Source organism: Calypte anna, chromosome 5A (assembly GCF_003957555.1).
Source record: "Calypte anna isolate BGI_N300 chromosome 5A, bCalAnn1_v1.p, whole genome shotgun sequence".
Lineage (NCBI taxonomy): Eukaryota > Metazoa > Chordata > Aves > Apodiformes > Trochilidae > Calypte > Calypte anna.
The window spans coordinates 29230329-29245999 of NC_044251.1; the positions used below are offsets into that span (position 1 = coordinate 29230329).

The 15671-nt window shown below is 33.9% G+C and overlaps 1 protein-coding gene across 8 annotated transcripts in view; it reads left to right on the forward strand.

The window, feature by feature from the left end:
* The window catches only part of PAPOLA (poly(A) polymerase alpha), a 43503-nt gene that overhangs the window by 11962 nt on the left and 15870 nt on the right, over positions 1 to 15671 (forward strand). For all 8 annotated transcript variants that reach the window (XM_030451617.1, XM_030451619.1, XM_030451618.1 and 5 more), the window contains exons 4-13: positions 70 to 151; positions 641 to 750; positions 2375 to 2428; positions 5138 to 5249; positions 6403 to 6492; positions 6582 to 6720; positions 8191 to 8263; positions 9771 to 9891; positions 10828 to 10912; positions 15481 to 15534. In XM_030451617.1, the coding sequence (XP_030307477.1) occupies positions 70 to 151; positions 641 to 750; positions 2375 to 2428; positions 5138 to 5249; positions 6403 to 6492; positions 6582 to 6720; positions 8191 to 8263; positions 9771 to 9891; positions 10828 to 10912; positions 15481 to 15534 (920 nt within the window). The remainder of the gene's footprint in view (positions 1 to 69; positions 152 to 640; positions 751 to 2374; positions 2429 to 5137; positions 5250 to 6402; positions 6493 to 6581; positions 6721 to 8190; positions 8264 to 9770; positions 9892 to 10827; positions 10913 to 15480; positions 15535 to 15671) is intronic.

The following is a 15671-nucleotide window of genomic DNA, read 5'->3' on the forward strand; positions in this document are numbered from 1 at the left end:
TTCTGTTTTAAAATGTTTATTGTTATAACTTGTCAGTATAAAATAACCGATTTTATTTGCTCCATTTAGAATCTTCCACAGTCTGTAATAGAAAATGTTGGAGGAAAAATTTTTACATTTGGATCCTATAGATTAGGGGTTCATACAAAAGGTAATATTTAATTTATTATAATAAAACTTGTACATTTGAGCTGATGATGTCTCTGTAAATGTCATGCTTAAGTAACAAAAACTGGCTATATTTAGAGGTGGTTAGCTGTTCTTTTTGTCAGCCATCTCCAGTCTTCATTTTAAATCAAAGAAATAAGTTCCTACTTTGTTTTTGTCGTGGGTTTGGAAACAAAAAAGCCTGGAAGTTATATAAAAAACAGATAAAATGTATACTTGGCTTCTCATGATTTGTTCTTTGAAAATTACTACAAATGTGCTACATTTGAAAGAAGAGTGTTTTTCAGTATGCTTATTGCCCATGAATATTTTTTTCATTTGTTTTGACTTAGTGTTCCTAAAGAGAAGCCATTCTACAGGAATAGAAATGAAAATTTTCATGTTTAGTTTAAAAAAAAAAATTCTGGCTATTGCTGGCATTTCATATGTGTGAAGTGTGAGTAACTCACCTTGTGCTAATAAACAATTTCAGGTGCTGATATTGATGCCCTGTGTGTTGCACCAAGACACGTTGAAAGAAGTGATTTTTTCACATCATTTTATGAAAAACTGAAACAGCAAGAAGAAGTAAAAGATCTGAGGGTATGTGAACTGCCTGGTACAGCTAGGTGAACTGGTCATGCCAAAAAGTTAATAATGAAACACTTAATTCAATACATTAAATACATAAATATAACTTCACTATTAAGGCTTGGGGTAGATTTTTAGTAGTAAGTTGTCACTGTAGTCAAAATAAACAATGACTTGTCCAAATATCCTCTGTTCCTACTTGATACTTGTTTAAAATTCTGGGTGCCAGAATGATCTCCTAGCATCTGTGTTAGTGTATCTGCTTGCTCTCTATCAGCAAGAAGATGTGAATGTGAGCTTGAAAAGGATCAGGACAAAAATGTATTTCTAATGACAGTTTTAGAGTATGTGTTACGCTGCTGTTTTGATCATTTTATGTGTATTTAAACAATTACAGTGGTTGACAGTAACTAAACCTATATTGGCTGTCAACTGTGCATTTGTTAATGGAAATTATATTTTTAGTGTGTTGTGCAAAAGATTTTTAGCATGAAGTGATTAGAATTTAGTATTAATCTTTTCGGTATTGGTTCAGTAAATTTTTTCTGCTGCAAGCTGGTGTGGGTTTTTGTTGGTTTTTTTTTGTTTGTTTTGTTTGGTTTTTTTTTAATGAAGGTAGTCTTTTATAGTCTTTTTTTAGATGAAGATAGTCTAGTTAGTCTTACTTTGTTAGGTTTACTTTTGCTCCCACAAAATAAATGGAACTTTCTCTGCAGCATTCTTCTAACTGTTCATCCTGGCTGCTAACTCCCAGCGTAGTGCAAACATTTGGTGATAATACTATATTCACTGAAGGAACTGTTTTAAATGTTTCTTATCTGAACACTTTTAGCTATCTCTAATTCCACATCCTGTAACTAAGAGGATTCTGATTTTCAGATTTCCAGTTAGTTTTCCTGTGAAGTATCTAACTCAAGCTAATGTAGTTGATTTAGCAGCAATGTAGATCAATGGATGCTACTCATTGTAGCTCCACAGTGATGTCAATAAGCTTTAAGTGTCATCGTTTTAACACTTTTAAATACTCCAGCTAGGTCTAAGAAAGTGTGTACATTTCCATCTTCAGTGATTGCTCTAGTGAGTGAGTCTGAGTGGTGAACTTTCTATTTTGCTATAGGGTCCATCCTGCCACCTAGTGATGTTAAAGTAATGATAACCAAGGTGAAGTGCAGAGAGCAGTAGTCTGTTCTCTTACTCTTAAGAACTGGAACTGTCTTAGCTTCTGACAGTTCCCAACATTTCTTCCCAATATAATAACTTCATACCTTCAGAGATACGAAGTATTCTTTGCAGAGCACTGCTTTAGTAAAAGCACATCCTCATTTCAGCTGCTCAGTTCAGGGAGGTGTTTCTCCTGGCTGATGGCAAAGTTGACATCATGTTTCATAGTTTTGTCATGGATAATGCTTATCAAAATACTTTATTAATGACTAGATTGAGAAGAGATGCTCAAGCTCTTGACAGCACTGGTAACTTGGAAGTGGTTTAGGTCAAGTTGGACTGCATAGTTAACACTATGTTGGAAAAAGACATTGCTGACAAAGATAAACTTGAAAATGGAAATGTTTAGACCTGCCAACTGTTGCTTGTAATTTTTCTTCTAATAATTAAAATGAAATCTTTTTTTCCCCTCCAGGCTGTTGAAGAAGCTTTTGTCCCAGTTATTAAACTTTGTTTTGATGGAATAGAGGTAACAATCATCTTTTATTTTATATTAGTAGAATATGGTTAAAAAAGAGAGTTTTCAAGATCTCTAACTCGTGTATTATTCATTAATGTGAGTGATATTAAAGTGACTGCTAAATATGCCCAAGTTCCTGACAACAGTCCTCAGTTGTGTAATTTAAAGTGGGGCTTTAAGACAAGTCTTTCTTGATGCACTTAGAGCTGTGTGTAGAGTAACTCCCTCTTCTATTTTAGGTACTGTTGCCAGCTTGTCCTGATTTAGTTTACTAACCTGTAGTGTACTGGTGTTGAGACTATTAATTTTTAACATCTATTAAAAAATATATTACTAAACAATGAGGTTACAGTGGTTTTTTTTCTTCTAACAATTAACTTTCCAAAGCTTAAACACAGGTTTGCTTCAGTATCTTTTATACTGTATTAAGTTGTGTGATCTTTGATCAGTTCTCAGGAGGGTGCTACTGAAGGCAAGCAGGGTATCTTCTTTGTCCTGATCTCTTCAGATGTCTGTAAACACATAACCAAAACGATGCTGGTGCCTGTAGCCTGATGGAGCAGCTGTCTTGCAGGGATGAACTTGCTTAACTTGTCATTTACTATTTTGAGAGAAGCTGCTGAGAAAACAGGAGCACTGCTTTTCAAAAGATACTCTCTGCCTTCCCTGGACTGCTTTATAGTCAGTCTGTGTTATTCTCTTGGCAATAAGACAAAAACAAATAAACTGCTTATATACACAGTTTATCAGACTTGTAGCTGGATTATGTCAATTATGTCAACTGGTGGGTGTAAGAGGGGTACTTCACAGTGGGGAAAAAATTCCCATGCCAGTCTTCTGACATGATGTAATTTGAAGAGCTGTAGTATGTACAGAAAACTGGACAAATCCTTTTCTCCTGGTCTGAATTAAATCTCTGCTTTACAATTACAGTGGTTGAAGATGAACCACTTCTCTTGCCCACATGCATCCAGCTTTACTTATTTGTGTTTTCACTGACATTTTTGTCAGTTGGCACTTAGTCAGAGAGATTTGTTTTTCTCCAAATGAGAGAGATATGGAGAGAAATAAAAAATCGCTAGCCTGTGACTTTGCATCTTTGTTGGCCATTTTATTACTGTTCATATACAGTTGGGTGTTAGGAATATATATCTGGAGGTTCTGTTTTCTGTTTATGTATATTAGGTATTCATCCTAAATATTGAAACTTCCTATACACATCTTTTGGTTAGTTTGTTTTTGTATGTTTTTCATTTTTTTTCAGTCACATTCAAACCAGTCCATTCCTTCCTCCCCCTACCTTTTTTTTTTTTTTTTTTTTTTAATGAAATCTAAAATACAACTAGGGAATAAAAGGATTTTCTGCTATAAAAGCAGTAGGATCTTGCTCTTTTACAGTAATTTATTATGGGCACTGCTGGTTTATGTTTGGCTGAGACTTAACTCATATTGCTGACAGTGTATTAGAGTTCTCTAGTCTTGAATACTAACCTATCATAAGCACTGTTTTTATATATACAAGTGCTGTTAGACCAGAATTTCTGATTATTGTGTTTGTGCCTAGTATGTCAGTAGCAGAAAATTTTAGTTTACTTAATCCAGGCTAAAGGTGTCAGAAGTTACTACCTCTGAACAAAACCTTAGAACTGAGGAAAAGATCTAGTTTTGTGGTGATCCTGTCATGTAAACTTTCAGAAATTTGTCAGTAACAGTTTTTAGATACGTGTTTTATGTTCTTGCCTAAAATTAATGAGTACCTTCTTGATTCTTTTTTTCCTGAAGATAACCCCTGCCTTCCTCCTACCCCCCAAAACACCATCAACATAGGACTATTTATTGATTTGAAAAATCCTTTTTATTGTCAGTGAACTTTTGAGTCTTTAAACATGCTAGAACTTCAAGATAAAGTTAATTTCAAACTTTTTTCAAAACTGCTTTTGGAAAAACAGTACTTCAGAATTAAGTAGAAACTTCTTTTTGTATTACAGAGTTACTGTATATTCTCATCATACAGACTGACTTAAGTCTGGAAAAGCAAACTGACTTCTCTACTCTGTTATGTCCTTATTGCATATGGGACAATGTAAAGCTCTAGTTCAGTGATGAATGGTGTCTTAGGTGTTCTTGACCTTGAAAAACAATTACCACAAGATATTGCAGAAGCAACAGCAAAAAAAAAATGACATAATTTCAAAAGTTACACAACTTTATACAGTTGCTCAGTAGCTTGGTGGATTTCCAAAACTTGTTGTTTTCTGTAATCAGTATGTAGACTTTCCATAGATACTGGTCCTATACAAAAGCAAGTAGCTGCACATGGGCTCTACAGAGGTAGATAAGAAAGGTCATCTACTTTTTCTGTAATTTTGAGAATCTTTCTTTTAAAACTAGGCTATGCTTTTGAGAATTGCTCTGGCAAGCAGAACTTTTTATTCTGGATCTAGAAGTGGTGCTTGTCCCCAGATGATTTATTTGTGTGGTGTTTCTGTATTGATTTTTATGTGTATTTTATACTCTTGGAAAAGTATCCATAAGATAAATGAAGCAACAGGAAGTGTTTCAGTGTCTGTGAAGGGTGTTAGCATGTATTGTTTAAAGGAATTCTTTGTACTTGGAAGACTACTGTTCTTGTTTGGTGTAACATGATGAAAATTAATTTCATAGAACTGTTTCTACAGAAGAACACTTTTCTAACTTCTTACATCTTTCTTTTTTTAGATTGATATTTTGTTTGCAAGATTAGCCCTACAAACTATTCCTGAGGACTTAGACCTACGAGACGATAGCCTACTTAAAAATTTAGACATTAGATGCATACGAAGTCTTAATGGTATGTATATAGAGTTTACATAGAAATTTCTCATATCATTAAGTATCCTAATATGGTTTGATAAAGTAGATTACTTGTGGACTTGAGGGAAAAATGCAGAAAATATGTATCTGGAGATGAAGTCATGTTTTATGTATCTTTTTGGAGAGAGGAGTTGTTTCTTGTTGGCCAGATTTTAATTATTTTTATTGGTTAGTAAATGGTTCTGTCTTGGGTATTAATGGGACTTGCAAGACTTTTGTGGAGCATAGTCTGCCTCTATAAGTGTGCACATTTTCTAATTTGGATGTGTTTTAATATACATAAGCAAAATTGCTTAAGTGATAAAATAGGGATACCAAATGCTGTTAGTTCATGTCATGTCCTTAGTATCCTACCAGCTTATGTAACCCTTAATTTTTCTGATACCAGTAGTGACTTTAGCCAGTATGTAAATTGGTGGGATGGAAGAGGAGCATGTGATGTATTGCTGACTTCTATTATGAGCTGAAAACTTGATAATTTGAGAGTACTATACCAATTTGCACTGTTTTGTGAAATTTACATTTGTATGGTGTCTAGAATTCATACTTGGCTTTTACTTGCTTTGAAAGGAATCCTAGTCTCTGTTGTTATTTAGTAAATATGAACAACTACTTATTCTTGATTTTAAAAAAAAGTAAATATAATTTGTAAGTTATTCTTAAGCCTGAAAATATTCCATAAAGTAGTGATAAATTCAGTAATATATCTTAAACTGTTCTCTTAATCTTAAATTGACCTGTGATTTGCAGGTTTTCTGTAGGTCCATGGAGACTCATGCTTTTTAAAATCTGTCTGCATGTTCTGTGATACACTGCATGTAGTCCCGTAACAGCAAACTTTAACATTTGCTTTTCTCTTAAATGGCTTGTACAGTTCATTAATAACAGAAAATCAAGTAGCTCTTCAAAAGTACAGCTTTGTGTGCCTGAGTTGTCTTCCTCAGTGCTGATGTAAAACAGTAAAAAAAGAAAATGTTAAGCTTTCTAATCCCAAACAAAAGTGATCAAAACACAAAATGAGTTTCTGATATGCTGATCTTAAAAGTTTGTTGTTTTGAAGGTGAGGTTGGAGGGCAAATCAGCAAAAAACCTTGCAGGCAGCAGGTGTAATGGATTCTTTCTTTTGGCAGGTTGCCGAGTAACCGATGAAATTCTGCATCTAGTACCAAACATTGACAACTTCAGGTTAACACTGAGAGCTATCAAACTGTGGGCAAAACGTAAGCAGTTTTATTCCAAAATTAGCAAAGTGTTTGTTAACTCTCACGGTTACTGATAACTCTCCTTTTTTTCTCTTCTTAATCCACAGGCCACAACATCTATTCCAATATACTAGGTTTCCTTGGTGGTGTTTCCTGGGCTATGCTAGTAGCAAGAACTTGCCAGCTTTATCCAAATGCAATAGCATCAACTCTTGTACATAAATTTTTCTTGGTATTTTCTAAATGGTATGTTTTTTAAAAAAATTAGATTACATTAAAATAAAACTATTTGTAGACACTAAATTTTAGTCCTGTTTTTATGCTATCATTTTCAGCTGTTGCCAGATTTAGATGGTAGTTAAGTATTGTTCTTGCTGCCAGAAAGTTTTTAGCTTGATATTTTCAGTAAGTCATCCAGCATGTCTTGTTCTTAAAGTGTCTAAAACAAAAACATCTGGTTATGAATTAAAATTGAAGTATTTGTTGTATCTCAGCGTAACTCTTCTGATAAAAGACTTGTATAGTGCAGAGTAAGGCCAGACACCTCCAAATTTGAAGTCTTAATGTTCAGATACTGCGATAACAATAAAACAAATTATGAAGTATATCGGTATCTGTTTCAGGCACATAGCTTAAATGCATTTCAGGAGAAGTGGTGGCAAAAGTGTGATTTTTAATTTTGTCAGTATGGAGAGGTAGGCGTGTTGGAATCACATGTGGTTTCATACTGTTGAGCTAGTTACCTTAGAAAATGGTTTGAATGGCTCTGGGAGCAATGGGAACATTCCAAGTAAATTTAATGTAATAAAAGCGTACTTCGCAAATTGCAAAGGAATGCTCTTCTTGAAAAACTGTGTCTGGATACCTGTGTATTCTTCAGGAGACACTGACATATTTTAAGAATCATTGTACCAAGTTGTTACTTTAGTGCAAGTATGCCTTGCCTTCTTAAAGGGAAGGTAACTTTCAGCTCCACCGTCTTGAATCCATAGGCTTTATGGCCTCTTTAAGGTACCTGGTGTTGAATAATATCTTGGCACACAAACGTAGTAGAGGAAAGTAGGTTGTAAGCTCTATTTAATATGTTCCTTTTGCTACTGTCTGTTTCATATGTGCATAGCATAAAATCATTCATTTAACAAATACCAACAGATTAACTGACTTGTGCTCTTTATGGGAAGATAACTTTACTCATGGGAGTATGGATGTCTTGAAGAACTGAAGTGTGCCTTTTTTTTTTTTTAGTATTTCATTCATCATGGTTTGGTTTTGTAGTTTCTGGAAAATTTTTTGATAGCAAGTGTTTTGTTTTAATATTTAGTATTGTAGACATGCTGGCTGTTTCTTTGTAGTTTGTCCATGAAACAGCTAGCTTGAAGATGGACCCAATGTCAGTCTTCACAGAGAAATTTATCTTTGTTCTATTTCAAGAAGAAGTTTGAAGAGTTTACTTTAGTTACCTAAACCAGTGGTTATAAAGATCCAAGACTATTGTATATCAATTGTTGTGATGCCAAGGAGAAGTTCATTATGGCTGTATTGTAGTTCAGGAATATAGTTAATTTCAACAAACCCAGTTAGACCAGCTTAGTCTTGAGGAAATCATGCTGTGCCTTGAGAGAAGAGTTAAGAAGAATTGCATTCGAAAGTACTGTTTGATGAAGATACATGGTTGTATTTAATAGTCTTATTCAGTGCTACAATCTTTTTGAACAGGGAATGGCCAAATCCAGTGCTATTGAAACAGCCAGAAGAATGCAATCTTAATTTGCCTGTATGGGATCCAAGGGTTAGTGTATTATTTTTTCCCCTATAAGTCACACTGTACAATAACTTCACTTGCTTAAAGAATCCTTGGTGAGCTTTATTTTGGGTTTATTAAACTTCATATTTTGGTATGATGTCTCCCTTTATAAGTAACCTCTAGTTTTCCTGACTGTGGAACAAAGCCTAATTTTGTAAACTGACCCCTTGAAGCACATGTGCTGAACAGTGTACTTTTTTCCTCCCAACTTTTGCAATTAGTGATCTTAAAAAATACTCAGTATAATCAGGCATATTCCTTAAAGCAATAAACTGAAAACTGCTTGTCCTAAATGTTTTTTTTAAAAACTCCTTATCCTAAAACTGTTTGCCTCTGACTTAAAACCTATTAGTTTTGCAAGAGTATTGAATTACTTTCAGTGCAGTAGTCGCAGCTGGATGGGTTTGGTTTCTTATAGTTTTAGTAATTTTACTTTTCATCTTGGGACAAAGAAGATCATAAACTTGAAGTCTGAAGTAGTTTTGTATATCATTTGTAGTGTTTGATTTCTGTCATTGTGGCACTTAATATTAAGGACATCAGACACTAATGTCCTTCAGGCAGTCAAAAAAACAGCTTGCAGCAGATGCACAGTTCACATTCTGAGGTTTCCATAGGGCATAACCTTAATGTGTTCAGTGCGGTTTTGTCAATTTTAGAAAAGTTAGGGTTTAACTAATCTTTTTGGTGAATACTGTAAGCACCAGAAGTTGAGTTGTATGCTCTGTTGTACTTCAGATCTTATTTTGGGGTTAACAGAAGTCCATGTTTAAATAATGAGACAGTTGAAAAAGTATTACTGAACCTTAATGTTACAGGTAGAAGGCTTGAGGTCAGGGTGTGATAGGAATTGTCCATGTTGTAGTAGCTAAACAGAGTGGGTGAAACTAATGACAGGGTTTTTTCTTTAACTTACTATCTACAAGTTTGACACCCTAATGCTATTTAAAATGTATTTTGCATGTGTGTGCTTTGTCCCTCTTTTTTGTTTCCCTGTTTGCTGTTTAATAAAAGATATGTTAAGTCATGCTTCTGTCAGGTTGCCTAGAGACTGTTGTCTTAAGATGGCTTATTATTTTCAGTAGTGCCACAAAAATAAAGGATAAAATATTTTTCACAAGTTCTGAAGGCAGTCATTCTTCTGAAGGTGCTCAGTTGGTGATAAGTTATCCTTGTTTTGACACTATCACAAGCTAATTACTATTAAAGAGAAATTATTCAGTTCAGTTGCTATTTCTGGACTTAAAAATACCCGCACCTTGATCTTGATGTGCTGACAGGTTACAGCCCCCCCGTCACTAGTTCAGAATAAGGCCCTTTGTGAAAGTGTTATCCTTGTTTTCTAAACTTCTCTCTCAACTGCTGGTAAATTTACTTGATCTGCAAACTAAGATTTATTAGAATTTAAGACTGTTGTAGTAAAGGGAAACATCCAAATTTATTAACTTCTGTGTATGCTTGAAGAAAACTGATTGGCTGTTGTTATATATAGGTAAACCCCAGTGATAGGTACCATCTTATGCCTATAATTACACCAGCATACCCACAGCAGAACTCTACCTACAATGTGTCCGTTTCCACACGGATGGTCATGGTTGAGGAATTTAAACAAGGTAAGTTTTACCTTATGCTCTCTATATAAATGTATTCAGACAGATTTTAAATAGTTCCCTTGTGGGTATACTTCTTGAGGGAGGAGGGAGGGTGTTAAATAGATCTTGATGTGAGGCTCTCTTCTGAGAAGGTAGAATGTGGTCTGTTTTCTGTATGTGGCTTAAAGTTCCAAATTCAGTAGAGACTTCTGCAGAACTGTCCTTCATTTTTAGAAACTGAGGATGATTAATTAGAATGTTTTGTGCTCTGCAAATAAGTAATAGTACAGTATCATTTCTTGTTTGGTTATTTTAGTGGCTTTAGATTGTCTTGCTATCTAGAAGATTAGTGTAGTAATCCCACTTGGTGGCTATTTCTTAGACTATAATAGAAGACACTATCCTTACTCAGAGATGAGTCCTCTAGGTTTATCCTAGTAATCTACTTGGATAATTAGAGTAGGTAAGAAAACATATTGTCAAGTCAAGAGTAGACTTGATGCAGAGAGCAACTACCAGTAGCATCCTCAGGCAGAGCAGTAGCTTACTGTCTCACTGTTTCTTTGCTTTTTTATACAATGCCTTGAATAAAAGATTATTCAAGTACCATCATGAAAAAAAACCTCCTCTCTTCTTTGGACTGAGTAGTTACTCTGGTGTAAAGAAAAGATTAAATTGATCTTGAGCTGTGTTATACTCTGAAGCAAAAATGTGTGAAATGCTGGGTCTAATAAAAAACCAAATCTCTAAACCTATTTTATTGAGATTGTTGTTTATAATATGACTGCATTACTAATGGCCACGTAAGGTATGACTGGAATATAAAACTTGTTGATGAATTCCTTTGAATTTGAAGGGGGGAAATAATTTGTAGTAACCTTAAGTTAATAACCTGTTTTTACTCTGGCTACTAAACCATTTAAAATAAAAAAGCTTAAATGTTTTTTTATAATTTAGGTCTTGCTATCACAGATGAAATTTTGCTGAGTAAGGCAGAGTGGTCCAAACTTTTTGAAGCTCCAAACTTCTTTCAAAAGTACAAGTATGTATTTTATGGCATGGCAGAATATTTTAATTTTTTATCAGTTTATAATATCTAGCGATTCTCTGTAGCATAGGATTTAAAATAGATGTTTGACTTCTGAAATGATTTTTTAGGATTTTCTATATAGAGGGTGAGTGAATGCTCTATTGTCCTTTCAGAAAATTTATCATTTCCTCAGATAGTTCTTTTTTGTCTTTAGCATGTATTTCATAGACCTGTTAGTCCCTGACCAGATATTTAGAGTATCACCGGTTACCTACCTGGTTGGTGTGCTACCCATAAAATTGAAGATGCATCAGCTGGCTTAACTAACAGAAATGTTCTTTAGTGGTGTCAGCATTCCAAAAATGGGTCTTGCCTCCCAGGAAACAAGACATTGAAAGAATTAATTCTGAAGGTCAATATTTAAGATGCATACATACTTGAAAATGTGTTTTATTTTGTCAATATCGTCAACAGTCTACTACGAAAATAAAAGCTATTTTTGCAATTGTTGACTAACTGCCAGTTGTACTAGTTATTACTAGATTTTTATTTTTCATTGAAGCTTAAGACTTTCAGCTCTTCATTAATACCCTTTCACACCTAGCTTCTCTAATTTTGTATTGTGTCTGAGGGAAATACTGAATTTCACACTTCACATTTTTAGGGTTTCTAGTAATATGCTTGTGGGGCAAAAGCTTGTTACATGTATCTGGACCTGCTGAAAGTTGTATTTTTTAAATAAATACAGATTATTAAAATACGGACTACATCTTCTTTGCCCTGAGTTGAAATGGGAGACCCATTTTTCTTGAATCAGTATCAAATATTTTACACTGGTTTCTGTGTTGGGTGGTTGGTTGGTAATGTATTAATCTAAACAACATTGAAATATACAGTTCCCCCATTAAAAGAGACTGATGACCTTCATGATGTGTCTGTGTTTTGTTTCTATACCTTTTGCATGATAAAAGCTTTAAAACATTTGGTTGGCTTTTATGTTGTACCTTGGAGATTAAGATGGAAAACATTTAAGAGCAGAGCAAAATTGTTACTTTCTGAAGTTAAAAGTGGGATGCAGCAAATCAGTTTCTGCTGAAGAGATTGCTAGTAAGATCCATAGTACCTTTTATTTTTTTCCAGACTAGGAAAAAATAGGAAACTTAAAGTTAGTATTATCTCAAATCACATTTAATATTTTTTTGTATGTATCAGCTTTTAGCCACTTTATCAGTATGGCCAATAAAAGCGTCTCTTGTCAACATTAAATACCCAGGTTTTGTATTTTTTGCACAAAAGGTCTTTGCCTTAATTAGTTTATTTTTTAAACTGTTATGATATTACAGAGCCTGCTTTAATTGAAGTTACCCAAGATTTTTTTAAGTTTACTTTAGTAAGTTAATTTAAAGCACTGGTTATTAATCTTTACAAAATATTATTACATGCAGTCATCAGTATGCAGTAAATGTGCATCTGTTGGTCAGAGCTCCATCTGAAAGCTTCCCATGTTTTGGGATTTTTTTCCCCTTTTCACACTTTCCTCCTCTTTAAATTACAGCTGTCTTGACCCATTCTTTCTGAAATTCAGAACAGCATGTAGTGCTGAGAAGATCTGATTCTTGCTCTGAGACTTGCCATTAAAAACATTTCTTCCCTGAAAGCGCAGCCTTACTAATCTGTATCATTCTCAGTGTCAATTAATTGCTAAACATATATTGAATGTAAATACTTTTTGACTTGTTAGCAGTTTTTAAAATAAAAAGAATTTCAGTGATGTGTGACTAAGGAAATCTTTAGGCTGCTGTGTAACCTGCATGACAGGACTAGATTAGAAAAAGGAGGAAATCTGTTTTAGTTTGTTCTTTATTTTTCTTATTTTTAAAATTGCAACAACTATTTGAAGTTAGTGAGTTACAGTAAGTGTAATATCTGCCCTTCATGTAGGTTTAAATTTTTCAGATGGGAGGAAGCAATGATGAAGAATATACGCTTGCTCTAGTTTACAGGGAAATTGAGAATAATTTCAAGTGGATGTAACATGAGTATCAAGTGTTAAATGAGACTGAAATTACTAGAGCTTAAAACTGTGAGGAAACTGCAGTGATGAGAGAGAACACTAGGTTTTGTGTATTGTTTCGGTTATAAAGACAGATACCCTGCTAAAGAAATAAATACAAAGATATGTTTTTTGAAAGGTCCTTTGAACACTTGCCTCTGCTAAAGCACTGGATAATTTAAGTAAATCCCAGACAGCTTAGTAAAAAAAAATTGAACATGATCATTTTGTGGTTTGTTTTTTTTTTTTTTTTCAGAAAGTAGTATGATTCTTAAAAATACTTAGTGTTTTTTTTTTTTTGCAGGAGCTGGTATTAATGGTTTAAGACAATTCTGTATATGTAGATTAGGTTATTTTTATGAAAACATAATAGACCCCATTAGAAGACAATGGGAGAGAAATGGTGCCGGTTTCTAAAAAAAACAACCCAATAAGCCTAAACCCTACTTCACAATAATGCCCTACATCTAAAACTTGCCTTTGAGAGGTAGAAAGTTAACTTCAGAATAGTTCTTTCTGTATAATGAAGTAATGGATACTTCTGAATTAGACCAATTCTTTGTGATAAAATAAATGAGGAACTGGTAGAATTCTTTGTAGAATTCTAGCAGTGAGACCTCAAGACTCCCAAATATAGCTTAATTTTTAAAGCTTGTGCTATTTGTTTTACTGAAAATGGCAATAGCAGATTTCCAGTGATAAATTGCTCTTAGCACTCTCTTGTGCTGGGGAGGGAGAAATTGCATTTTTTCCTTTTCTTTTTCAGCTAACAGCTAACACAACCTGAGAAGAAATAGCTAACTATGATAATTACTTGCACAAATAAAGCTTGAGTTTTGGTTGGGTTTTTTTTTTTTTTTTTCCTAGCTGCCTGCCAGCTGGTTGAGGCTTCTATATAGCAGAATTAAAATGATTTTTAGTTTTTCTTCAGAAATTTTGTTTCAAAGAGCTGCTTTTAATAAGGGACTGAAAAAATGGGTTTCTTCAGATACTTGCAGATTTGGGATTTGTCTCAGTTCATGTATGGTTAAAAACAGCGAAAAGCTTAATTGTCTTTCCTGTGTGTGGTTGGTATGAAGTGGCAATCTTGAATATGATAGTTGCCCTATCTAGCGCTTCTCAGAAGGAATTGATATTAGAAATTAACTTCTCATACAGAGTTTGAGTTAAAAGACCCTTAATTCTCTTCTTGTAGGTTTATTTAAGGTTTCTGTATCGTTGCTTAGTTACACTTGAGTTGGCAGAAATGTGTTCCCAGAGAGATTTAACTCTGGAAAAAATATACTTCTAAATTTTTTTTTTCCTAAACAATAATTCAGATATTTTAGGAATGTTAATGATTGAGTCATGATGTCCTACAAGTAATTAAAATTGCAATAAGATAACAGGAAAAAGTTCATACCACTTTTGTATGAGGCAGTTGATAATGCCAAATGCAAAAAAATTCAGTAAAATCCCCTGTTCAGAAGGGAAGAAGTTTCTCCTAATCTCTTTTCCAGTACTCTTAATTTTATTGACATTTGCTGCTTGAATTCAGTTTTTTTTTCCTCTTGTCACTTAAAGATGAGTTAAGAAACAAATAGTTATGAATTTTATTTGTTGATTTTGATTTACTGTTGATTTACTAGTAACGTATTGAGAGCTTATAGTTTCACCATAATTGACCTTCCATTTCCTTTTATGAGGTATATATACTAGGGTCTGATTCCTCATATTCGCACTGTTTAAATCCTACTGTGAAGGTACCTAAGTATGCCATATCAATATAAAGTAATGCCAAGTTGGATGTACTATGTTACAATAGAGTTCCCAGCTAAAATTCTGAAAAATGTGATTGTATACGTGTAATGTTCCCTCATCAGCTGACAAGTAGGCATCTTCCATTCCACCGTCCTTGGGCTTCTTTGTTTAAAATACCATTCTTGTGTTACATACTGTTTGAAATTTACTTACAGTGGATAGATACTGATTATCCTGGAATATAATTGAGAACTTAAGAATTAGAGGAAACATTCCTTGTGAAGTTTCAGATAAGTCTTCAGACAATTCTAAAATGCAGATCTAAAAATTCTTTTAAGCCACACAGTGTTATTTTTGACTTCAAACAAATGAATACATGCTAACCACTCTCCTAACTATTGAAAAATAATACTGTGACTAAGAATACTGGTCTAAGTATGGATGGTTGTGTACAATTGTTTTTACTTGCACGGAGTCTCTAGTAGTCAGTTAAACTCTGATCTCAGGTACTGAAAATTCTGTTCTGTTCTTCGACTAGTACTATGTTCCCAGCCTTTTATTGAGGTTGCTGGTATTGATGTGTAGTTGCAAGTGTCCCTAAAATCTGTCATTAGTCACACTCCTGGGAAACAGTCCCTTTTTGTACTTAACAGTACTTAATTTTATAATGAGGTATATACTTAAGCCAGTTTGCAATGTAGAATGTATAGCAAAGTTTTAATATTAAGGTTTGAATGTTTAGTTTTAGAAATATAAATAGAATAGCATGTTGTCTTTATCTCCAAAGGCATTATATTGTGCTTCTAGCAAGTGCACCGACAGAAAAGCAGCGACTAGAATGGTGAGTAAAATGCTTGCTATTTAAGAGAAAAACAAAACCTCCAAAACCTGTCAGCTTTGGACATAAGGGAATATCTAGCATACTTTTTAATGAAACAAGGTGGAGCATTAAGAGTTTGAAATTAAATGGATGAAGAT